Source organism: Tinamus guttatus, unplaced genomic scaffold, assembly GCF_059628265.1.
Source record: "Tinamus guttatus ecotype Peru unplaced genomic scaffold, ASM5962826v1 Tinamus_guttatus_pri_ptg000226l, whole genome shotgun sequence".
Lineage (NCBI taxonomy): Eukaryota > Metazoa > Chordata > Aves > Tinamiformes > Tinamidae > Tinamus > Tinamus guttatus.
Window position 1 is genome coordinate 2,902,288 of NW_028288760.1, and position 23,837 is coordinate 2,926,124.

At 41.6% G+C, this 23,837-nt stretch overlaps 1 protein-coding gene across 3 annotated transcripts; it reads left to right on the top strand.

The window, feature by feature from the left end:
* Window positions 1-483: 483 nt before the first annotated feature.
* SEC16A (SEC16 homolog A, endoplasmic reticulum export factor) lies at window positions 484-23,373 on the top strand. 3 transcript variants are annotated; one of them, XM_088525337.1, is made up of 31 exons: window positions 4,111-4,316; window positions 5,091-5,236; window positions 6,798-6,883; window positions 7,664-7,799; window positions 8,328-8,526; window positions 8,669-8,702; window positions 9,670-9,844; window positions 10,401-10,543; window positions 10,879-10,940; window positions 11,172-11,310; window positions 11,594-11,836; window positions 12,052-12,149; window positions 12,657-12,738; window positions 12,943-13,060; window positions 13,295-13,406; window positions 13,688-13,793; window positions 14,263-14,403; window positions 14,541-14,654; window positions 15,263-15,467; window positions 15,649-15,897; window positions 16,512-16,600; window positions 16,987-17,145; window positions 17,266-17,343; window positions 17,534-17,590; window positions 18,236-18,347; window positions 18,667-18,804; window positions 19,416-19,516; window positions 19,899-19,973; window positions 20,601-20,660; window positions 21,526-21,600; window positions 22,086-23,373. In XM_088525337.1, exons 1-31 carry the CDS (start codon window positions 4,240-4,242, stop codon window positions 22,152-22,154), a joined length of 3,678 nt encoding a protein of 1,225 aa, XP_088381463.1. In that variant the 5' UTR covers window positions 4,111-4,239; the 3' UTR covers window positions 22,155-23,373. The 3 variants fall into 3 exon arrangements, with proteins under 3 accessions (XP_088381461.1, XP_088381462.1, XP_088381463.1); XM_088525335.1 differs by lacking the exon at window positions 8,669-8,702 and having other exon boundaries at window positions 484-4,316; XM_088525336.1 differs by lacking the exons at window positions 8,669-8,702; window positions 20,601-20,660 and having other exon boundaries at window positions 484-4,316.
* The last annotated feature ends 464 nt before the right edge of the window (window positions 23,374-23,837 follow it).

Below are 23,837 nucleotides of genomic sequence, written 5' to 3' on the forward strand. Positions count from 1 at the left end.
ATAAAACTGAAAAATAAATGTTCCTAATTAGTTTATTGAACTTCATGTGCACCAATTGCTAACTAGTACTGACTGAAGTTCTTGCTGGCAGAGTTGGAATACTTCTGTATCTGCCTATTCCACCCTGCAGTAAACATCACAACAGAGTGTTGGCCAAATTCCTACTAAAATGGGGGGAAATAATTGTGTTTTGTTTTTAAATTTTTACTATTATGCAACACTCTTCTCTTGGAGCTGTATGTTAAAATTGTTAATGTGTGCAGTTATCAAGCAGGATTAAACCCTGTTAATACTAGTCTTGGCTTTAGAAGTGCAATGCTATGTGTGATATTTCTTATGAGTTCTGGAGAAGATAGAGCCGCCTCTCATTTAGTTTCAAGTTTTTACTGTGAGCTTATTTCGAAACTGAATAAGCTTTAAGCACTGCGTTTTGTGAAATGAAACCAAGACTGACTTGTTGTCCTCCTGCTCTTGCAGTGTGGAAGCAGGACTCGGCGAGCAGCCCTCGCTGCTAGTTCCCTGCGTGGTCCCTGCGCCCGTGGGAGCCCGTCATGCAGCAGCCGCCGCAGGCCGTTCCGCCCGGAGCCGCGGCTCCCCCTCCAGCCGCTCTTCCTCGGAGCATGTTCTGGAGAAGCAGCTCCCTCCCAAAACGCCCAAACGCAGCCGCTGTCCCGGTGCAGCCCGTGACAGACCCCTTTGCGTTCGGCAGACAAACGCCCCAGGGCTCCTCTTTAGGTACTGCGCCCAAGGGCCACGCGCTGGCTATGCAAAGTCCTCCCCCAGGGGTGTTTCCCCAACCAGCTCTTATGCATCCTTCACCTCCACATGCAGGAGACAATCCTCATGGACTGCCTACGCCTTTATCAGCTCCTGTGGCTCAAGTGGGGATAAATCCCAGCACGTTTTCTAATATTCCAGCTTCTTCGCCGCCCCCAGGATATGTTATAAATAGTACAACAGAGGTTTATCCAAATGCGGATGCTGGACTCCATGGGCCTGCAGTGTCATTGCAATATAATACAGGAGCAGCACTTGAGAATTCTTTCAGTGGGCATCCTGGAATGGTGTCTACATCAAACAAACCTGGAGTTAGGCAAGATGTTAACAGAGAAACAAGCGATGCTCCTCCGGGATCCACTGCAACACTCTTCTCTCCATCTCCTCAGCAGCCCATGTCCCAGTGGAGACCTGTTCAAGGTAACGCGCAGTCTCCAGTTCGAAATGTTGTGCCCTACCCTGAGCCATCTTTTCAACCTGACGTTCATAACATTTCTCAGTCTTCTGTTAGCACTTCTCATCCTTCCCCACAGACAAATTTGCAGCAGAGTCCTGTGCACCAAGCTGTTCCACAAAACATCCTGCAAGCACCTTCATTAGCTGGTTGTGAAAAAAATGGGAAAAACAGCTCTGCAGGTAGCAGTCACCACGTGAATAGCGTCCAGCCTGGAAATATGTTTAGACAGAACACAGAAATGACTAACTCTTGGTTAAATCAACCCTACCAAGAGCAGTTTTACCCACAGCCACCACTGCAAGACTCCAGTTTTGTTATTCCCACAGCTCAGGAAAATAACCCCCAAAACCAGTCTTTAGATATGTCTAGTGCATCAAATAGACCTACCCCCACAGGTCGAGAGTCAGGAACTCTGTCTATGTTTTTCAAAGGGGATGAAGCTGAGAATGAGGAAATACTTTCATCTGAAAAAAACTACATGGTTGAGAAAACTGAATTTGTTGGTCAGCCAAATTTGGGACCCTTGTATCACCAGCCAGTGCATCCTCAGCGGGTTGCAACAAATGTTGTGTCTCAGGTGCAGACTGGTACAAGCTCAGCCAGTGAGATGGTACAAAAAGGAATGGATGTCCAGTATTTTCCTAAAGCTATAAGCAGTTCCCAGGAGACACAGACCAGTAAGCATTCTGTGTTTGCTAATGATGACACGACACATGCTGGAGGCCCATCTGGAAACAGTGGGGCACAGTATGAAAATGTTGAGAACCTGGAGTGCATCCAGAATCAAGAAGTGCTGCCGAGTGAACCGCCGAACATGAGTGCTCCGTCCCCAGCCGCCTGCTCCGATCCCTACCGATACGGATCCTTGCCCGGTCAGGTGTTTCCCAAGAACTCTGTCGTGAGCCGTGCTGAGGGAGGACCAAATTTGGAGGCACCTGATTCACTCCCTTATCCTGTTCGACCGGATAGTGTGTCTTCCACCTACAGCAACCGGAGCCACAGGAGTGCTTCTAGCTCAACGAGACCTCAAGAGCAAGTTGGTACTTTCATTCAGCAGGAAAGTGGGAAGCCTGATGAAGAAGCTTCTGCGAGCTTCTTTAAACAGATTGACTCTTCTCCTCTGGGAGGGGATTCAAGCGAGCTAAACATGAGCAAGAACTACCATGGTAGTCTCTCCCAGCCTCCAACTCCCAGCCCTCCTAAGCCTACCGGAGTATTCCAGACAAGTGCAAATAGTTCTTTTGAACCTGTGAGGTCCCATGGAGTTGGGATAAAACCTGCAGAGATCGACCAGGCAAAGATGGTGGTTGAATTAAGAGAGAACCATCCAAACCAAAAGAATACCAAGAAAAATACAGCTATGCCGACTGCCTCCCCAGGCAATCTTGAACAGCCACCGGATAATCTGGAAACCATTTTCATGCCTCAGGTACACCCCCTGCCTCATGCAGTTGCAGATGAAGCTGGAAATACCTTGCATTCTGGATCTGGTATGGAAAACATACAGTCATTGCCTGAGAGAAGGTCCTCAACAAGAGCTCAGGGAGTGGTTAAGAAGTGTGACAGCCCAGCAACAACTTTGTGGGCTCATAATGAGTTACCTAATTTTGGGGGAAATGTTCTTCTAGCTCCTGCTGCTCCTGCAGTGTATGTACCTGCCAGGCAAACCATAGAAGTCATTCAGCCGCCAGAAGAAGGCCTGTCTAATCAGCAACCAAATAAACCAGGAACTATTGCTGTGCATCTTTCCCAAGATGGAAATATATCTTCCGAAAATCTTGAGAATCCTCCCAAAATGGGAGAAGAGGAGGCACTTCAGTCTCAGGCAAGTTCTGGTTATGCAAGTTTATTGTCTTCTCCACCTACAGAGTCTTTGCAAAATCAGCCTATCCTCATTGCTCAGCCTAATCAAAGCTATAACTTAGCTCAGCCAATTAATTTTTCTATTTCTTTATCTAATCAGCTAAACAGAAATGAAAACAATCAGCCAATGAAGGATTCTGGGGTTGGGGACAGGCCTGCACTGGGTCCCCAGCCTTCACATGCTGGTGGGATCATCTCTGGGGAGAATGTGCCATTACCTGCAATGCAAGCTGGATCTCTGCTAGTCAATGCACTTCCAAATACTAATCTGTTAAACCATAATTTATTGCAAAGTCCTGTTAATTCCTCTGATATTGCCTCTAATCATCCTGCAAAATTGCTGATGCAAACTCCGCTTAATTTGACTGCAGACAGTCAATTGAATGTTCATTCTGAAGGCTTTGTTCCTGAATTCGCTAGCAAACCGGGGACTCACTCAGCTGTTTCTCCAGGGACAAATCACCCGAGTGGAAGTGCAAGTGCACTAGTCCCACCTGTTAGTTCTGTAGCACAGGCTAATAATTCCACAAATCATTCAAATAGCAAAGAAGAAGCTGCTGGTGTGCATGACTTCACAGCACCGCGGACGCTGGAGAAAGGCAGTGCGAATAATTCTGTTCACGTGCATAATCAATCGCTTCCCGGTGGGCCAGGGTATCCTCAAGAGCCAGCTGCCAGTGCCGGACAGGTGGGTCCCGAAGTGCGTGACAAACAGCATTTCTATCAACAGGTGACAAAAGACCCCCAGTACCAAGCAGTCTCAGACAGAGCTGTACAGGGAGCGGTGCCGTCTCCACCACGAATGCAAGCGCCTCAGATGCAGCAGCCGTCGTCACCCGGGCAGCCCCCAGCAGCCCCAAGCCACCAAGCGGGGGCTAAAGCCGTGCAGGAGCCCCAGCAGCATGAGGAGCAGGTGCCTGGGAGCCACCCACATCCCAAAGAGGGCAGCTCAGCCCAGCTCCCAGCGGGATGTGATCCCGATAAGCAAGCAGTGCCTGCACAGTCATCTTCCACAGCTGCTCCTGCCACCTCTCTAGCGGTGCTGAGTGTGCAGCAAGACCTGCAGCGTCCCCCGCCGCCTCAGACCCCTCAGGGTGCCTTTGGTCCACCACAAAATCCTTATTACTACTATCGCCATCCGTATGATGCCTACCAGCCTCCATACCCAGCACCTTACCCTCCTGGAGACCCCAGAGCCACAGCTCATCTCTATTACATGGTAAATATTTATTTCCCCCTTCTTCTCAGTATGTATTAGTAATGCTAATCTTTTAAATTACCGGTTTAAACAGTGGTGTTTTCATCAGCATTCAGCATAGCATTTGCGTGAAGTATTTAATTTTAAGGAAGATTCAAAATAACAGGAAAATGTGCAGAAGACTTTTTGGTTATAGTTCCTTGCTGCCTCTTGTTGAATCCAATAACCTACAATATCTATCAAGTATCATAAAGCTGAACCAGCAATGTGATAACCCTCAGTTACAAGGATTGACCTGAGAGGTGTGAGGAGGATCTTAAATTTATTTTGCAGAGATACTTAAAATGTAATGTGGTTACTAATATCAATTCCATTTGGCACAGATGTCAACTTACAGCATTTTTATTGCCAATTTTGGAAAAAATTTGGCAGTTATAACTATCTTAGCTGTGTGGGTGTTTGAACATGGTTCTCACCTTCTGCCTGAATTACTGGCAGTTTAATAGAGTGGCCAATGTAGTGGCTGATTTGCTTTTAATTCAGAAGTTCTGTGCATGTATTTTTCTTAAGTTTTGGCTATTGATGGACCTAAATCTATGCACAAGGGGCTGTATTGCCCCGAGGGGTACCAAAAGCTTCAGTCTATAAAGCTCCATCTCTGCAGATAACCGGATTTGCTTGTGTTAAGGGGGAAGAAGTCTGGAATTGGTCTTGAAAGAAGCTTTACTGCTGGTTTAATTTTTATTTTTGGAGGTAGGAAGTCTCTTTCCTCACGTGTCCCTCTCCCTTCCGTAGGAGGACAGCTATGGGCAGTATGACCCGCGGTACAGGCACTATGATAGCAGCAGTGCTGCATTCCCAGAGGCTGGGAGCTACCGGTATCCTGAGCCCGAGCGTCCTAGTTCCAGAGCCAGTCACTGCTCTGACCGCCCTTCTTCCAGGTACGCACTCCTAGCACGGAATGCAGAGTTTGCATGTCCTCAAGTTCATCCTGTAATTACTCCAGGTGAAGCTTTATAACATAAGGCACAGTGAAGGAGCTCAAGAACTCATCGTGTGTCGCTGTAGGAACGTGGAGTATCAAATGCCCTCCCAGAAAGGATCCTGCTACAATTCTGGCAGTCTTTTCTATTGCTGAAACCCTCCTTTCATTCAGTTCTTTATGTGACTGTTAGCTTTCCTTCCAGGCAGAAAAGGCTGTTTAGTTCTTCTGCCTGTGTGGGGTGAAAGAGAAATATAGGGCATGGTTCTCTTAGCTGGTATTAATTTAGTTTCTAACTAACACTTAAACAGCAGTCCCTAGTTATGTTAGTAAAAGGCACTTTTGTACATTGGTCTGGAACTTGTTTTGCAAGCATAACAGTGTGCATGGCCTTCTAATATATGGTGTTTTATATTCTCAAAAGACAGAAACTGAGAATAAAATTATGTTTACCATCTCTGGAAAGATTATAGGAAGTTTTGGCCTTGAGAAGTGCAAAACAATGACTCAATGTGGTGACTTTATCATCATCTTAAGTGAATCTAAGTGCACTGTGATGTCTTGTAATGAGATGAGTTAATGATTTCTAGTTGTACTAAGATAGCACTCGGGGAATGCTGTGCTTTGAGTTTAAAATGTGGCCCGTGCCATGACACTGCAGGGCAGCAGAGTCCAAGAGTGAAAGAGCTGGTGCGATAGTGTTTGCCTGAAACTTTCACATAATATTTCAGGATTGATGCAGCTTGGTATTTGGGAGAATTAGGGCAGTGGGGAGAGGAATAACATCCTTCTGAAGGGGGCAGAGAAGATGGGTGCATAAACTCCTCATGATAAGATCAAGTCTCCTCCTTTGCAAAAGTAGGCGTCACATTAGCGAGCTTTCTACGTGCCCTTTCAGTGGAGGGTGTCGCTCGACTTGCTTGACCACGTTGGGGTTTGTGCTGTTAATTGTATGTTCAGTTTGTCATAGAAGAGCCTGGAAGCTTCTGTCATTCAACACTGTCATTTAATCTTTCCCTCCTGTGCACACACAGAAGGGTGTTTATGTGTCTGCACTTGCACTACGTCTTGCTGTGTACCTGTCGTTCCTCTTGGAGCTTTCTTTTGGAAACTGTACGATGGCTTCCCAAAAATGACGTGTAATAAAGGCCCAAAGTTGAGGGAGCAATTACTTCATTGCCTATTAAGTAACTGGCTTTTGAGACCATTCAAAGGATGCTAGTTACAGCAGTAGTTTTTGTGTTTAATTGTCCATAAGTAACTGGATTTGTCACAAAAGCTACCAAACTATTGTGTAATAACAGCTGTCAGCTTCTGATGGCACCGAGCAATTTAATCATGTGTAGGTTTGGGAGGTCTAATTTTATGATTCCTAGATTTCCTCTAAATGCATTATTTTAAAATTGGTCCTCTAGTTGTGGCACTGTAGTTCTGCATATCCCCTGCTGGCTTCAAGAGAGAAAATCCGAGTATCACAGGAGGAATAACTCTGTGCAGTAACTCTGTGCCCTTTCTTTCAGGCAAGGGTATAATGAAGATTACTATGCAAAAGGTGGATGGAGTGATTATTATTCAGGCTACTACTCTAACTTATATGATTACGGAGGTAAGGTGTCAAGAGTGCTCTGTGTTTTTATATAATAAATTTTGGGTTTAGAAATATATATATGGGGAAGACTGACTTAAAAATCACCATTATTACAATTTTTTCTCCTGTATTAATAAAATTATTTTCCACAGCTTAAATAAAGTTATGCTGGCTGAAAATTGATCTGAGGACTCTGATTCTGAACACTGTGCAGTCCAGCTTTTGCTCAGCATAAATAAGAAGAAAATAAATGGAGCCTTTTTACTTACCATTAAACTTACATTTTTCTTTTTGCTAATTGGGATGGATGCATACCACAGCTAGTGTTTCTGATTTTAATCCTTAGCCTATAACCTATGGCCAGGTTGCAAAATTTAGGTGGGGGGTGTAAACAGAAACTGACCTTGTCCGTAGTTTGGCCTTGTCCATGGTTATCTGAATTCCCTTCAGATTACCAGCCAGTATCTCTCTCTGAGAATTGCTTGGATAGTGCCAGGGAGAATTTTGAACAAAATCTGCCTGCTCTAAAGACTGACAGCAAAGATATATGTTAGATTATATTTTTTTTCTTGAGTTGTTAAAGGAATTCTGACTAAACTTTAAAGTTGTTGTGGGAGGTTTGTCTGATGGACTGTCTCCTTAAAGAGTGTCTAACTAAATGTATAGTAGTGATGTTTATCTGACAGATGAGAGAGATATTCTTAAAAACCTACTGATTGTAACTGAAGAGGAAGGAGTTGAGAAAATTTATAAGTAATGTCTTCAAATAGCTAAACTATTTATTTTTGTCTTCCAAAGATCCAAGTCGTTGGGAGCGTTTTTCCTCAGCATATGACCCCAGATACAGAGATCCTAGGAGTTATGACCAGAGGTATTGGTATGATGCTGAGCACAACCCTTACCAAAAGAGAGAAGCGTATCCCTATGGGAACAGGTGCGTCCGTTCCATCCGTGTCCTGCCTCTTGGGATAGTCGTGCCACTCTTCAGAGTTTGGGGATATTATGTAGCTTTGTAAGCAAAATCCTCCTGCTAATATATCATGAGGAGGCTGATATAATCTGTGACAAATTATTAACATTTTAAAATAAATTATTAAAAATAAATTATTATACAAAATACTTCACAGATGTATGTTGCTAGTTCTTTTCCTTCAACAGAGGGAGTTGTGGGGGAAAACTGAACTGTCATGTCACTCCTGGGTAAAGAGTTTAAGGCAAATAGGGTTTGTTTTCAGACTGGTTAAACATGCTTTGGGTTTTCCTAGAACACTCAGGGAATGATGGAATGTTTTCCAAGCAAATGTCAATTGGTTTACAGTAATAAAAACCTCAGTTTAGGAAATAATCTAAAAGCCGTTTTGAGGTTTCCTAAATTACAGTTTTCCCCTTAATACGTATGCAGCCAAGTTGCTTTCCTCTAAGGTACTAGTGGCTCTTTCTGCTTTGTCTCTTTGTTCTTCAGACTCGAGCAGTATGAAGATCACTGGCGATACGATCCGCGTTTCGCCGGCAGCTTCGATGATGAAGCTGAACCTCCCAGAGATCCGTACGGCGACGAGTTCGACAGGCGCAGCGTCCACAGCGAGCGTTCCGCTCACAGCCTCCGGAGCTCCCGGAGCGTGCACAGCCGCCAGAGCAGTTTTAGCTCTCGTTCCCAACAAGTGAGTTTCTAAAGGACAGGTCAGGTATTGTCTGTCAGTTGAGCTCATCTTAGACACAGGATTAATAACTTTGTCATCTTTAATCCTCTGTGATAGGAGTGGGTGAGAAATTAGAAATATACAAAAATATTTCTGTTTTTAGCTTGGGGAAGATGCATTTTGACAACTCTTACTCTGTAAGTTAAAACTGCTTTCTAATACAGTTTTGAACTTAATATTTGTCATAGTTGTCAAGAGAACCTTAACCAAAATCAGCACTCAGTTGTGCAAGTTGCCACATATACAGAAATAGAAATGTTCTTCTACTGAATCCATTTGCTGTTTGTGAGAACCTTGCCCTTGCTGTGCTTGGCTGTAGTTGATGCAGTGTCTGGCTTTGAGTGTTGCATCATTTTTCTCATCACAAGCATGAAGGCTAATACTGCACTTGCAATCTGCAAGAAAACTAACTCAACATTTGTGCCTTACTATCTTGTATTTAAAAGCAAAGCCAAATCTAACCTCTGGCTATTTATATAACTATGTCATGAATACAAATACCTGAAAAATACAGAGAATATCCAGATAAATTATCTTTGCTGGTCAAAAATATCTTTTTAGCCACAGTCTTACGTGTTAATACATTAAGTCTGTTGGAAGACTAGGTGATTTTTCAGTCTGAATTCTGTTTTTTAATACTATTGAAAGTAGTGCTGGAGGTCATTTAGGCATTAATCTGTAGCATTTTAAGTCAACTAGGTGTTTATTGGGTTTACTCGGGTCAGATTTTCTATCAAGAAGGGTGAAGAACCCTCCTGCTTTGGATCCATAGCTGCTGATACAGCAACACTTTCCTCTGAACATCGCAGTGCTGTCCTTGACCCACAGCACATGGATATTCTGTGAGAGAACTGAATGCATTTGGATGTGAACAGATCAAATAGGAGTTAAAACACTGAGGGGGTGAACACTAAGAGATACTGACTGACTTGCTAGGCAGCTTTGCCATGTGCAGGTCCTTTGTAGTGATGTGGTAAGCCTGGTTTAAGAACCATCTAAAAACGGGAGGAAAAAATCCTTGCAATCTCCTGAGTCGTGTTTGCTGTATTGCTCGCTTCACGCAACTTCACTCTCTGCTAACAATTACTAATATCATCTGTTTAGAGCCAGCTGTATAGAAGTAATCACGACCTAACGGCTAACGCGTACGAAACCGCGCAGGCCGTGTCGCTCCACGCGGATTATCCGTACGGCGGATACGCTGCTAACTTTGACGGCCAACAGCCTTTTCCAGATTACGGCTACCCACCTGAACCCGGCTGGTCGGCTGTAGAACACGGTATTTGCACCAACGTGGGGCGTGCAGGGAGGGTACTGTGGGTGTGAGGGGGTCTCCGCAGCAGTCTGCCTTTTTATTATTTTTTTTTTTGTTATATATGTGATTCTTTTGTGTATTCGTTGAGCCTGTTAACAAGAAAACGTTGTTCTTAGTAGTTTTGAGCAAAGTTTTTGTTTATTTTCAGCATGAGGATAATCCCTTGCTGAAATCTGCAACCCTAAGCATTCTATAATTCTATTCTATATCCAGAATAGTAGCTAGATGGTGTTTGCTAAGTATTGCATACTTGCAATTCTAAGTGTCTCTTTAGACAGGCTCTGAAATATGCTACTTATATGTCATGGGGGTGATTAAATTTTCACTTTAGATTTTTCCTTATTATCTTGTACCCTTTCTGCATAGAATGAAATTCTATGGCTTTTAACTTTGTATTTGCAAATCTCCGAAAGATCTTTGATTTACTGAAGATTACTGAGTAGGATAAATACATCATTAAGTTCAAAAAAGTTGCAACTCAGGTTCCTGCTGCTTACTTGACCTTTTCTTCCCACTTCAGCACCTTTAAGGCCCTCAACACCTGAGAAATTTTCAGTGCCTCATATCTGTGCTAGGTTTGCTCCTGGGGGATACTTAATAAAAGTGCTGCCAAACCTGCCTTCAGAAGGACAGCCAGCTCTGGTTGAAGTACACAGTATGGAGGTAAAGTGTCTTTTTTTTGTGCTAGTACTTCTACACAAGTGCTGGAACAGCACCAGGGGAGTTAATAAGGGGATGTGAGGAGGATTTTTTTAGTAAACATTAATTTGTTTTTCATATAAGTGATGCTGCAGAATGACTTCCTATGCAAAGTGGGTTTTGACATTTTTTATCCATCCACAGTTTGCACGTTGCCATATGTGTTTTGTTCAAGAGTAATAGCCTTGATTACACTATAGGTTAGATCCAGGTCTGTGTTTTTCTGTTTTCCTTATGTTTTTTTTAAGAGTGCAGTTCATAGTTACAAGAAATTCTTATGGTTTATATTTGTTTTTCAGACTATGTTACAACATTCTCCAGAGCAAGAGGAGATGAGAGCATTTCCTGGTCCTCTTGCTAAGTATGTTCTTAGAGATTTTAAATGACTCTTATGGTTTCAGATTTCATTTCTTTATTGAACTGTAAAATGTCTATAAGTGTCCATAAATTAGAGGTTTTAGTGACTCAAAATACTTGTTGCTTTTTACTTGCTTAAATAATACTCAAGCTGTGTGTTCCTTATGCTGTTTGCACTGGTGATCTGAATGTTTTATTTGTCTCGTTAAACACCTCTCTTTTTTGTTCCCCCCAGGGATGACACCCATAAAGTGGATGTTATTAATTTTGCACAAAATAAAGCCACACAGTGCTTTCAGAATGAAAATCTAATTGATAAAGAGTCTGCAAGTCTGCTTTGGGACTTCATTGTGCTGTTGTGCAGGCAGAATGGGGTATGTCCTACTGCTTGAATTTTTCTTTCCTAGAACATTTTATAGATAAAATGGTATTTATGTAAAAGGTACAAATATATGCGTAGTGTCTTATCTTGGAGAGTAGTTTGCTGATTGGCAGAAGAGGGAAATGAGTCACTGGCCTTCAGGTCCTCAGAGGCCTGACATTCACCCACTGCTCTCAAACTAACAAAATGAAGACAACATTGAATAATAGAATTCCAATATCCTTAGTATGATTGGGGTTTTATTTTGATTTTTCTTTTTCTTTTCTCATGTGTAGACTGTAGTGGGAACAGATCTGGCTGAACTTTTGCTACGAGACCATAAAACAGTGTGGCTCCCTGGGAAGTCACCTAATGAAGCAAATCTGATTGATTTCACTAATGAAGCTTTGGAACAAGTCGAAGAGGAATCTGGCGAAGCCCAGCTCTCATTTCTCACAGACAGTCTCATAACCACAATTGACAGCCTTGAGAAAGAGACAGAAAGATTCAGAGAGTTGCTCCTTTATGGCCGTAAGAAGGTAAATGCTTATGCTACTATTTACATTTCTACATGGGTTGTAATTTGGTTAAAGTTTTGAAGTTAAACAAAAGCTTTTATTCATATGCTAGCATTTGACCCAAGCAAACATTTTTAATTCAGTCACAAGGTGCTAACATAAAGCAATCACTGTGTTAAGCTAATTTAAGCTGTACATTAAGCTTTTTCCAGTAAACTAATTTCTGTATTAACCAGGATGCTCTGGAGTCAGCCATGAAGCATGGTTTATGGGGTCATGCTCTGCTACTTGCCAGTAAAATGGACAGCAGGACACATGCAAGAGTTATGACCAGGTACAGTGCTTTTCTTGATGTCAAAATTGAGTTATCCTTAACTCATGTAAAAATTACCACTTTTACATGTATATTTGGTTGACATAAGTCACCTGTTGCTCTTTATTTTTTGGAATGTGTGTACGTGTGGCTTGGCTAAAGCAAAGTAACTTTGGTACCCTCATTCTTTCTGCCTGGAAGAAGCAGTGTGAGCAGTGTGTTAATTTTGTCTGTAGACAAGCTAAACTTTTTCTGCTTTCCCAGCTTGTGAAATCATGTACTGAGCCTAGTCAGCTGGCACAGGGACAATCATGAGCTGGTTTTTTTCCTAGCTTGGATTGACATATGTCAGTGGCAGATCCACTTAGTTAATTGTTTTGCTTCTGAGCATTATCCATGGGCAATTTCAGTGTAGCATTTTCAAGCTGCACTTGCTTCTCCAAAACTAAACGACTCTGTGTTCAAGTGGATTTTAACTGCTTACCAACAGCGTTTGTGTTTTTGTTTTTCTGTATAATGTCTCTGTAGATTTGCCAACAGTCTCCCAATTAATGACCCTCTGCAGACTGTTTACCAGCTCATGTCTGGAAGGATGCCAGCTGCATCCACGGTAAGATTCCAGTTGAAGCTGCAGCTGAGATTTAAGTAGGTGCTGCGGTGAGTAGTGTAGCTCCCAATAGTAATCTTTTCATGTACTTTCAAAAGTATCTGGTCTAGAATGCCAGATAAGTTAATTTTTAGTCCTTTTTTTAGGTTGAAACACCTATATAGAGCTCCAGTCAGTGGTGTGACTAAGTAATTCTTCTAATTTTAGTGCTGTGGAGATGAGAAATGGGGAGATTGGAGGCCGCATCTAGCAATGGTGTTATCCAACTTGACCAATAACATGGACTTGGAATCCAGGACTATTGCTACCATGGGAGACACTCTTGGTAACTCTTGGGGAATGGACAGGGTGATGGTTGAACTTCTGAAAACTTAATTGCTCAGCTTTTTTTTAAAACGGACAATTGCTGCTTAAAATGTGAAACAGAACACTTCTGTGTGGGCTTGTGCCTATTGTAAAGGTACATTTGAATGCAAAGACAGAACAATGTGGGACACACAATTGTGATGTGCCACAGAGAGAGAGAATATCCTGACTTCTGTCTCTTTCTTTTCTACAGCTTCCAAAGGCCTTCTGGATGCTGCTCACTTTTGTTACCTTATGGCCCAGGTCGGATTTGGGGTCTATACAAGGAAAACAACAAAGCTTGTCCTGATTGGATCGAATCATAGGTTTGGCTTAGCTCGTGTTTCTCATGTGTGTTTTTGTTTTTAACTTTTAAAATATGAAAATAAAAGCCTAATGGCTTGAGACTGAGTTGCAGTGCTTCTGCCATCAGCATTAAGCCACAGTTGTTTGAGATACTTCTCTGATGTCTCTCCTTGTCCTAAGAGAGGAATGCTGTGTGTTCTGCTGCTTCTCATTTTATTTCAAATTTACAGATCTGTATTTGTTGACAGTGTATAGCATCTCAATGTCAATTAATATTTTTCCTTCCCTCGTTCCCCAATAGCTTGCCTTTCTTGAAGTTTGCCACCAATGAAGCCATCCAAAGAACAGAAGCCTATGAATATGCTCAGTCACTAGGCACTCAGCCTGGCAACTTACCCAATTTCCAGGTGAAGAGATGCTTTGTTTTACTTTTGTCAGGTTTTGCTGGGTATTTATCTTGCATGTGCTTTGTCTAGCATAGAAAATATTTTATCAGTTCCAAACTGGAATTCTCATAGGTAATGCTGTGCAGAGTAGCTTTTTCCTGTTGCTTGTCACTGAGTCAACCTTTTTCCATTTTTCTCTGGGCATTCTGAACTTGAGAATTTTTGTTTCCGTTGCTGTCATAAGTCTGTATCCCAAAGGAAAAATCAAGCAGGATTTGTTTGCACTAAATAGATTACTCCCATAGGATATATTGGGTGGAAGAGAAGATTGAGGTGGTGGGAAAGAGACTAGAGTTCTGGTTTTGTTTTTTAAAGATGCTTGTTGTAGATATAATGGTGTATGTGAACTTTGACTGAAATGACAAACTCTTATTTGATATTTCTGGGAATGTTCTGATCACGTGTTTTTTCACCTTCTTGCTTTCTGCAGGTTTTCAAATTCATCTATGCTTGCCGCCTCGCAGAAATGGGCCTTGCTGCTCAGGCTTTTCATTATTGTGAAGTAATTTCCAGAACTGTTCTTAAAGATCCACATTACTATTCACCTGTACTTATTGGCCAGTTAATCCAGGTAACATATGGAAGAATGTTCCCCAGAACTCAGTGTTTGTAGCTTCATATTGTAGATTTTAAGTTCTGACTAAAGTTGCCTTTTTAAAGTATTTCTTTAAGTTGCCTGTTAATCTTTGCAATGATTCTTTCTTCTAGATGTCATCACAGCTACGCCTATTTGACCCACAGATAAAAGAGAAACCAGAACAAGAATCCTTTATTGAACCTTCATGGTTAGTAAGGCTTCGACATGTGGATGGACAGATCAAGGTACAGAATGTACATGCCACAATGAAATATTACCTTTTAAGGTTTAATGTCAATGTTAATTTTTAAAATATGTTTTAAACTATAGAAACATGAGATGAATATATCATTAAGATCACAAAACACAAATGTTATGATCTAAATCAAGTGAATGTACCATATTTTAGTGCCCTAAAATTCCTTGCAGAATAATTAAAGGATGGCTACGTTGTATGAGAGACTTTTTATCACTTAGTGCAAGGAGAATTGGGAGGCTTATTAAGTTGTAATAATTCCAGTTATAAGCAAAGGATCTGTTTGCTGGGGGGAAAAAAGTTGTATGTGATTAGTGCAGATAAATTGTAAAAAAGTAGAAGGGAAGGTGTATTCTTTCTTTACAAAGATCCATTAGAAACTTGAAAGCTTGATCTATTTAACTAACCTTGTTAAAAACTTTTCATTAAGTGTTTTGGTTGATCTTGACAAATGGCTTATAACTCTTTCCTCTTTTTGACTAAATACTAACAAATTATCTGTGCTATTTTCACTCTAAGATTTCCCTTGCTAAATGTTCCCCTGGTTTGTGAACTTAACATCTGAAAGAGTTAACAAGATCTTGCTTTCTTGTGCAGGAGGGTGCAATAGCTTATAACGCAGACAGATCTACCCCACAACAATATGCCTGTAGCACACCAAGCTCTGAATTAGACCATGCCAGTCAGTGTGATGGAGCAGGAGTCGGCCATGACATGGGTCCTGGTACTGAAAATGCTTTGTTAGCATCCTTATTGCCCAATATGGCACAACAGATGCAAAGTGTGCAGCTGATGCCTTCAGGTTAGTGTTTCCTATCCTTCCTCATGACAAAGAAGAAAACATTTGGGTTTCTAGTATTAGAAACCTCTTAAGAGGGTCATGGAAACAGTGAGGTTTCACTCTTGTGTGTTACTTGCAGAAGCAAGGGTTTGTGCTGTGGAGCTTTCACTTAATTAATACTCCTAATTCTTTTGTGCTGCAGCACCTCAGACCATCCTTGATGGGTCGGCTGCTGCGATTCCTCCTGCTGACCAGGAAGCCGTTCGAAGTGTCCCGTTCTATTCGGTGGGTCCTCCGGCTGTTGGTCCAGGACCCGGCTTTGCACCTGCAGGATTTCCGAGTCAGTACGGAGCTGAACCATCACCACTCTACGTAGGGTCGACAGTACCTCCGGGAGGGCCACCACAAGAGACTGAACCACGTTCAGAAGAGCCTGCAAACCAGGAAACAGGTCTGGCACCACTATAAATCCCTTTTCTTCCAAATAAAATATTTGGAGGATAATGCAAAATATCTTAGTATTTAAAAAGAAAAGGCAGATGAAGTATTGGGTAATGAAACTTAAATAAAATGTGTGGTTAAAGAAATGTTTAAAAAAGTATTAATCTTGCATATTGAGCATAGCTTAAAAGAGATGTCAATCACCAGATGACGTTTTAGCCTCAGCAGGTAACTTCCTGTTTCATGGAATCACTGAATAAACTGGGATTGGCAGCTCTGTTTGTAAAGTCTGTGACTGGAGTCTCAGGGAGTTCTGCCTCTGGACATCAGCTTCAAAGCCCTTGATGAGTTTTAATTCTCACACATGAAGGCAGGCATACTAAAATTGGGAGAGCTGTGTAAGACGTGAAGAAACCTATACTGCTCCGTACCAATAGTTGAATCTGTCGTCTTACTGTGACCTGTATTTAGAACAAACCTAATTACTCATCCAGTAACAAAAATCTCAGCAGCTTCAGTGTGTGTCCTTTAAAAGCTCAAGTTCTTTGTAGCACAAAACTTATAACTAGTGAAAAAAATGCACTAAAATGCTTTCATTAACATCATCTAATTTCATTTTTTAAGGCATGCAGAGAACTGCCCCGGCATCTCCATCAAGAAATACTTTCCCAGATCAGAGAGAAGAGGATTTCTGTGGCAGAATGGCTGGCATGGTATCCTTATTTCATACGTTTCTTCTGCTGTTAGCATCATGGTTGGTCTTTGCAAGCACCAAGTGTCTTGGAGCATTTTGAAATGGTCTTTGTGAGCAAGATTCCACGACAGAGCCTTAGCTACTTGCTTATTAAGCCTGTGCTGCTTTATATCTAGCTAGGCACTGGGGCAAAGATCCAGGTGTGCATCTCAGTCCTCAGCACCTAGGGTGTACTGTGAGCAGGCTGTTTCTTTCACTAAGTCTCTGTTTTTATCCGTTTCCCTTTCTGCTGGTGCCTTTGTGTCTGGTCCTAAGTTTTCAAAGGAATTTATTTAGCAAAATGAGATATAATCCATTCCCTCCAGCAGTGAAGACTTTGTACTCTTCTGTGTGTTTGTAATGCAGGGCTACGGGCGAAGATCTCGGACCACTTCAGAGTCCTCTGTCCATTCTGTGGGACGAGAGAGATCCAACTCTGCAGCAAAACAGCCCTCTCCTCCTCCATCTATTCCTGAAAGGAAAGAGACTAAAACGGAAAAAAAGAATGAGCCACCATCTAGAAAGGTAAAACTGATTTTAAGAACAAAAGAATTTAAAAGAAAATGAACTATTATGTGATTCTTTTTCTTTGAATTTGCTGTAAGCAAAATGCTGCGAGAATTGACTAGACATATTTCTTCTTAGACTGGGTCAACCTGGTTTCGCTGGCTGATGGGAAAAGGAAAGAATGAAGCTTACCTTCCAGATGACAAGAATAAATCAGTAAGGCCTCTAAATCAATTATGTCTATACATTTTAATTTGCTCCAACTGTTTTTCTGGATGGTAGATGAGTGTTGTTTGAACAACTAGTAGGAAAATGTTATTATGTGAAAAACTTTCAAAATTATGCCTATTCTGAGATGAATAAGCATAAGTTGGACACCTAACCTTCAACTGTGATTTCCTTGCAGATTGTTTGGGATGAAAAGAAACAACGCTGGGTTAATTTGGATGAACCAGAAGAGGAGGTAATTTTAGGTCTCTGTATTTGCCGAAGTGGAAAACTGAAATCCGTGCTAGCATATAATTCTCTTTAACTTGCTATTGGCTCTTAAGAGCTACATCTTGCGGAATTTGGATTAAAATGTGCAACCCTGGAAACTAATGAACAGATTTTTGTATGTTATGTTTTTCTGGAACCATTTTTGTCCTTAGTTACTTGTGTAGTTGGATTTAGTAGCTATAATAGAATTTTAAAATGAATTTACTCAAAGTTTTAGTTCAGCTTCATAAAAGCTGACATCACGTAGATGATTGCCTGCTAATTGGCTTGTTGCATGCAGAATAGAGGAGGAAAAGTGGGGGAGAGGTCTATTTTTAAAAAAGAAATGCATTCTGAAGCAAAAAGTCAACAATTTGTCCACCCTTATTCTTCAAGGTAAGCATTCTAGACCATTGTAAACAAATAATAAGAACCATTGGTGTCAATACTCCTTTTATTGTGAGTGTAGATAAGTTGAAGTTTTTGAGGTTAGATAACAAGCCATCAGACTGAAAAAGTGTCTGTATTTCAAATTTTATGTATTCTGAATATGTAAAAAATAGATGAGGTTAGCTGAAGGCTTGGTTTCAAATTAGCAGTCAAATGTGGTTGAACTTTTTCCTCCCTGCAGAGTAAACCTCCACCACCCCCTCCAGCTGGATTTCCTAAAGTTCCCCAGACTGCTCCACCTGGGCCTGGCGGCCCCCCTGGTGCTCCTGTCAACATCTTCTCCAGAAGAGCAGGTAATAGACAGCTTTTTCTGCTGGAAATATGAAAGACTTCAGACTTTTTCTGTCATTAAAATCTTAACATGGGTGTTTTGTCTCTTCTGAAAGTGTTTGGGAAGGATTGGCAACTGATATGGAACTGCGGCCAATGTTGACTTTGGTGCTCAGCTTCTACATTGTAATCACTCTCATAATTGCTCTGTGACATAGATCACACTATCTCCTGGGCATTTTCTGATTCTGAGTGATGGTATAACTGGGTGACTGTTCAAAATAGACAGAGGTAACTAATACAGCATCTTTTTTCTGCTCTTTCTGGATTTTTATGTTTTAGCGGGAAGTAGAGCTCGTTATGTTGATGTCCTGAACCCAGGTGGAACGAAGTCGAGTGCTGCTGTTCCTGCTCCATCAGATCTATTTGCTCCATTGGCACCAATGCCAGTCCCTGCAAATGTCTTTGTACCAAACTCAGGTGTGTCGTGGGTGCATAAGTCTGTGGAGGACATTTTAGAGTCCCTTTCCCTCTCTGTGCATTGTGTATCCTTTAATGAACACTCATTAACTCTGTGCACTATTGTTAACTCTGTTTTTTTTTGTTCTTAGTAGTGAAATTGGTCTAGAAACTGCAGTGAAGCGAATTACTAAAGCTTAACTCTGCACTCAGTCATTTGTTACAGAGGAGCTGGGTCATCTAAAGGGCAAAATTTGAATTGTGCAGTGTTCCTGCCAAGTATCTATTACTCACTGCTGACACCTATTTCTATTCCAAGATTGCTATTTGGGAAAGAAAGGGAAGGGACTGTCTTACCTGCACATCTACTTGTCAGTCCACTTTGCCATCACTGCATGCTGTACTGCATGTAGTGATGCTGCATGTGGATAACCAAGGTTATCTGTGCTATTTTCTCTTGCTTTTGTAGCAAGACTGAAGCATCTGGAGATATTAACATTGTCCTCTTTAGATTATCTCTCTTTCTGGGAGAAGACTGATATTGTAGAAAATCATTTCTACTGATGACGCTCACTCTGTTAAGTCAAATACCCTGATATAGTGTGTTTGGTTATATCCTTTTTCCTTTGCAGTCCCAGGGGAATCCCAGCCTCTGGAAGGCAGTGGAGCTGGAGAGCACGGATCAGCTGCAAATCAACCCAGCACAGACCCTGCTGCAGCTGCTGATCCAGAGGTGGGTTAGGATGATGTGTATGTGCAGTTCAAAACTCTGGGTTGTTTTGTGGGTGGAGTGGGGTGGGGACATGGTAGAAAACTCTGAATCTTCATTGAAAAAATAGGGAAGGTGGAACACAAGTCAAAATGGAAATGGGAAACTCACTAAAAGTTTCATTTCCCAGTTTGGCAGTGCTGTAAATCCCATATTTGCTGTGTGTCAGATAAGGAATCACGCAGGTAGGAAGTAGCTGTATTGGGCACATTTCACCTGGGCTTGCAACATTTGCAACATGTCTTTGCCTCACTGGGATCAGTATAGCTGAAGTGTGAACTAGCATCATAAGGGATATTCGAAATACAATAACAAAGAAAAAAAAAAGTGCATTGTTTTTCTTTAGTATTTAAACACTACAATCCTTCCACCTGGATCCGGGCTTCCTGTTTCCAACCCTGATGGCTCCCAGTCAGGCGAGGTAAGGCTTGATCCAAAGGAGTTGGCTAAGGACCTGTGCAGTGTATTTTAACCATTAATTGTAGTGATCTTAACCTGGGCCATCTAAAACGGCAAGTAACTCAATGGAGGATGATTAGCTGAGGTGGAAACAAGTGACACCCTCCAAAGTTGTACAGAAAAGACCTCTAAGTCTATATGAAAAGTTCAGTCTCCATGTCTGTCTTTGTGTTATGATCTTGTTCTATACAATAGATTTTTACAAACATTTATTTCAGCCTGAGATGTTAAGGTAGCAGTTTGAGGGTCTCTTCTTGCCTCCGTGCATGCATTTAATTTGACTAATAGTAAATGCAAGACACAAAAAGGAGGATGGATTGCTGTGCGCCAGGCAGAGTAACATTACCTTTGTTTCTACTAAATGTTTTCTGTACCTACATAATTTTGTGCTTTACGAAGTCCTTTTGATTTAAACTAACTTCTGGCTCTACAAATATTTTTATTTTTTTTAACTTGAAGTTGGTTTAACCATTGGCAGAGTGAGACTTTTAAAATTAAATAAAACAACTGAAAGCTTGGAGCAGTGACATGCATGACGACTTCTTTTATTTGTGTTTTTTTGTATTTGTGTGTTCTTGCTGTTTTGTAGCTTTCGCGCTCTAGTTCAATGAGTTCATTATCACGTGAAGTAAGCCAGCATTTTAATCAGGTACATGTGGCTGGCCATTCTCATTTATGTTAACTTCTTTATTTTCCCTTCTTTATTTTGCATTTGCTCAAATACTTATTAATGCTACTTTTAGCCATTTTCCTGTCTCCTCATTTCACAGAAATAGCATTAAAAGTGAGTAACGATGCAGCGTTCCTTTTAACGCTCAAACAGGGTCTTCAAACCTTTTTTGTATTTGCAAATGCACATAATCCAGGCATGCTTTTTGTTATGTTTAAGTTTCTAAATGATTCACTTAGTAATTATGATCAACCTTTTTCTGGGATACCAGAGGTCAGTTAATTTTAAAATCAAGTAACAAGAGTCAAGCAAACACAAAAGAAAACAAACAACTGTTGCTGCCAGTTTCAAATCAGTGATGACACGTAGCTTATTTCATTTGCAAAACCCCTGTAGGAATTAAAGGAATGCTTCATCTCTGCTGTAAGTTGAGTACTCTAGGGTCACCATAAACGGGTGGCAAGTTCTTTCTGATAGTTTATATTAAAAATATAGTAAAAAATGACACAGACTGTTTATTTTGGGGCAAGTCCTAAGGTCTACTAACAAAAGCGGAAGGTACTAATCCGGTGAAATCGCACTTGGTGTCTTGTTTTGGTTTTGCATGCCTTGGATTTTCAGAGCTACCTACAGTTTATGCATGTGACATTGTTTTGCCAATTCCTACATTAAGCAAGTAATATTAAAGATATGGATGCGAACCGTACCGGCACTTTTTGCAGTTGTTACAATATGCTGCTCTGTATGTATTATTGGCATTTTTACTGTGAACATTTCCTTTGTGTGCCTGAGCAAGCCAAGTTTGAGAGGCAGTTCTGTAACACTCATACAATCCCCTTTGCAGCCTTCCGCCGTACCACCCTCAGGGGGACCTCCAGCAGGAACAGTACAGTTCTACAATCCCTCTCAATTTGCACAAGTGAGTAAAACCCTAGTTGTTACCTGAAACAGAGCCAGAGACTTACTTATCCTGTGTGTTAAGCAAAGGGAGGTATTGCTTGGGTAAATCAACTATGCGGAGCCCTCTTTAACTGTTTTCAGTCAACATTTGCCCCTAAAGGAACTATGTTTGGCCTCACGTTTTAGTACAAATTCTGCTTTTTCTTCTCACAGTTTTCTTACCATCTCTTAGCATTTTGATCGTACTATCACTGTCTTTGTTTTTCCTAGTTACCTCTCATCCCCTCCTGCTCTTATGTATTGTTTGAAAAGTAATCCCATTCGTCTCCCTGCTTTCCCTACCTTCATAGCATTTGGGAATTCTGCAAGCTAAAGCAGTGGAATTAGCAACTGCTACTCTGGTCTTTCATTCATTCTTCTTGAACAAAGCGTGCAGAGTTTAAAAAGTGGCATGACACAAGAGGCAGTGTCACTGTAGGTTTAATTTCTATTCTCCTTTTTCAGTCTCCTGCAGTTACTGGAAGTTCAAGGCTGGGAAGAATTGGACAGAGGAAATACCCAACGTTGAAGTAGAATACCGTGGTTTTGTATTCAAATTCACACTCTTGTTCTGATTATACAACGAACTCTTCAATCTTATGGCCCGTGCATCAGTGCTAGCTTGCAATTAACAGGACAGTAATTTGAGGATGGGTGATTTTTTTTTTCCTGAGTCTTGCTACTCGCACCTCATCTACACAAGTAATTACCAAACATAAAATATATGTACCTTTTCCTTTTAAGAACTGGCTAGAAACAGCTCGTTGTGGTAAAGAATAGACCTAAGGGAGGAAATAGCTGCTGTCTGTTACAAAAACTCTTGGTAAATTGCATAGGCAATTGATTCCTTAAGTTTATTTTAAACGGACTAGTGTGACTTTCAGACATAGGTGTCAGGGATTCCTTAATTTCTGAAGGAGACTCCCCTCCCAGTGGGGGACATACATGTCCACATTGTAATATAACACTCTGTGGCCTTAAGAGGACCATGCACAATTTTAATGCTTATAAAACAAGACTTGATTTGTCAACATATGAAATTCAAGATGTGCTCGTTTGTTTTTGGAAAGGGGGAGGGGGGAAGAGGGGGCCACAGCTCATCCAAATAAATTGACCTATATTGAATGAAAACTGTGACTGTAATCTAATACTAATTTGATTTGGATCTTGCCTAGTATGTATGTAGTTCGTGGTTTAGACTTCTTGTAAAGCAAATTGTATAGTCTGAAAGAAGCTCTGTATAATAGCCAATGCTGTACTAGTTGATGAGTGAGTGTCCTTTTAAGTGCAATATGGTTACTTGCTTTCTCAAACTGCTGGCACTGTGTAATTAGCGAGGTAACAGCTTGGAAGTCATTTAATTTTTTTCCTCTTAGGTGCCAGAATCTGTCTGTAATACTCTGTTCTTGAATTCCCATTACTAAAATAACCAAGGTCTTAAATAGCTAACAGCTAAATTCTGAACATGCTAAAAGTAGGTGGATTAGATCTCTACCACTGGACTTAAAGAGCTTTAGGTTTAATAGAGGAAATCTTGAAAACAGTGATATGCAACATTCATATTCACATCCCCAAAAAAGAGAGAATAAACTTTAAATATTTATTAAAACATAGACCCTATTTTATTTAGAATTTGCCACCCAAAGTCTTTGATTTTACTTGAATTTCTACCCTGGAGTAGAAATACCATGAATGTGAAATAACCTGTGTTGGCCCTAATTGTTTGTCTCTTCTTAAGCATCATCACGTTTGAGGTGGGCATCGCCTTACCTATGCTGGAGAGGGTTTATACGTAATTAAGAGAGAAATGAAAAATAAAGCGGGGAGGGAGGGGGGATCGGAAACCCGCGGTCCTCGTCCGTGCTGGGGCCAGGCTGGGGTTTCCTTTTGTACCTAAGAGCCGCCCGGCCCCGCGGTGGCCGCTTGTCCTGGCAGTAGCGGCCACCCCAAGCCCTGCGCTGGGGGGCTGCGCCGGAGCTGGGCGCCGCCGTCTTTCCTAAGTGTAAGATTTGACACTGTAAATTCTTAAATAAACTATTTTGCGCTCTGGAGCACTTTCACACCTTGCTGCTCGCTGTGGTTATTGCTGGAGCGAGCGCGGGCCGCCGAGGGGCCTTCCCGCCCCGGCCTGGGCCTGCAGCCCCGCGCAGCGGGAGCCGTTTTGGGGCGAACGGCGGCGTTTCGGCGGGTGCCCACAGGCGCTGCGCGCCCTCCGGC

Excerpts from the sequence above, each read along its gene's own strand:
- SEC16A (XM_088525335.1), top strand. The coding sequence starts at position 552 with ATGCAGCAGCCGCCGCAGGCCGTTCCGCCCGGAGCCGCGGCTCCCCCT. Across the intron at positions 12,150-12,656 it reads CATGCAAGAGTTATGACCAG|ATTTGCCAACAGTCTCCCAA; the intron begins GTACAGTGCTTT and ends ATGTCTCTGTAG. Across the intron at positions 13,061-13,294 it reads TACCATGGGAGACACTCTTG|CTTCCAAAGGCCTTCTGGAT; the intron begins GTAACTCTTGGG and ends TCTTTTCTACAG.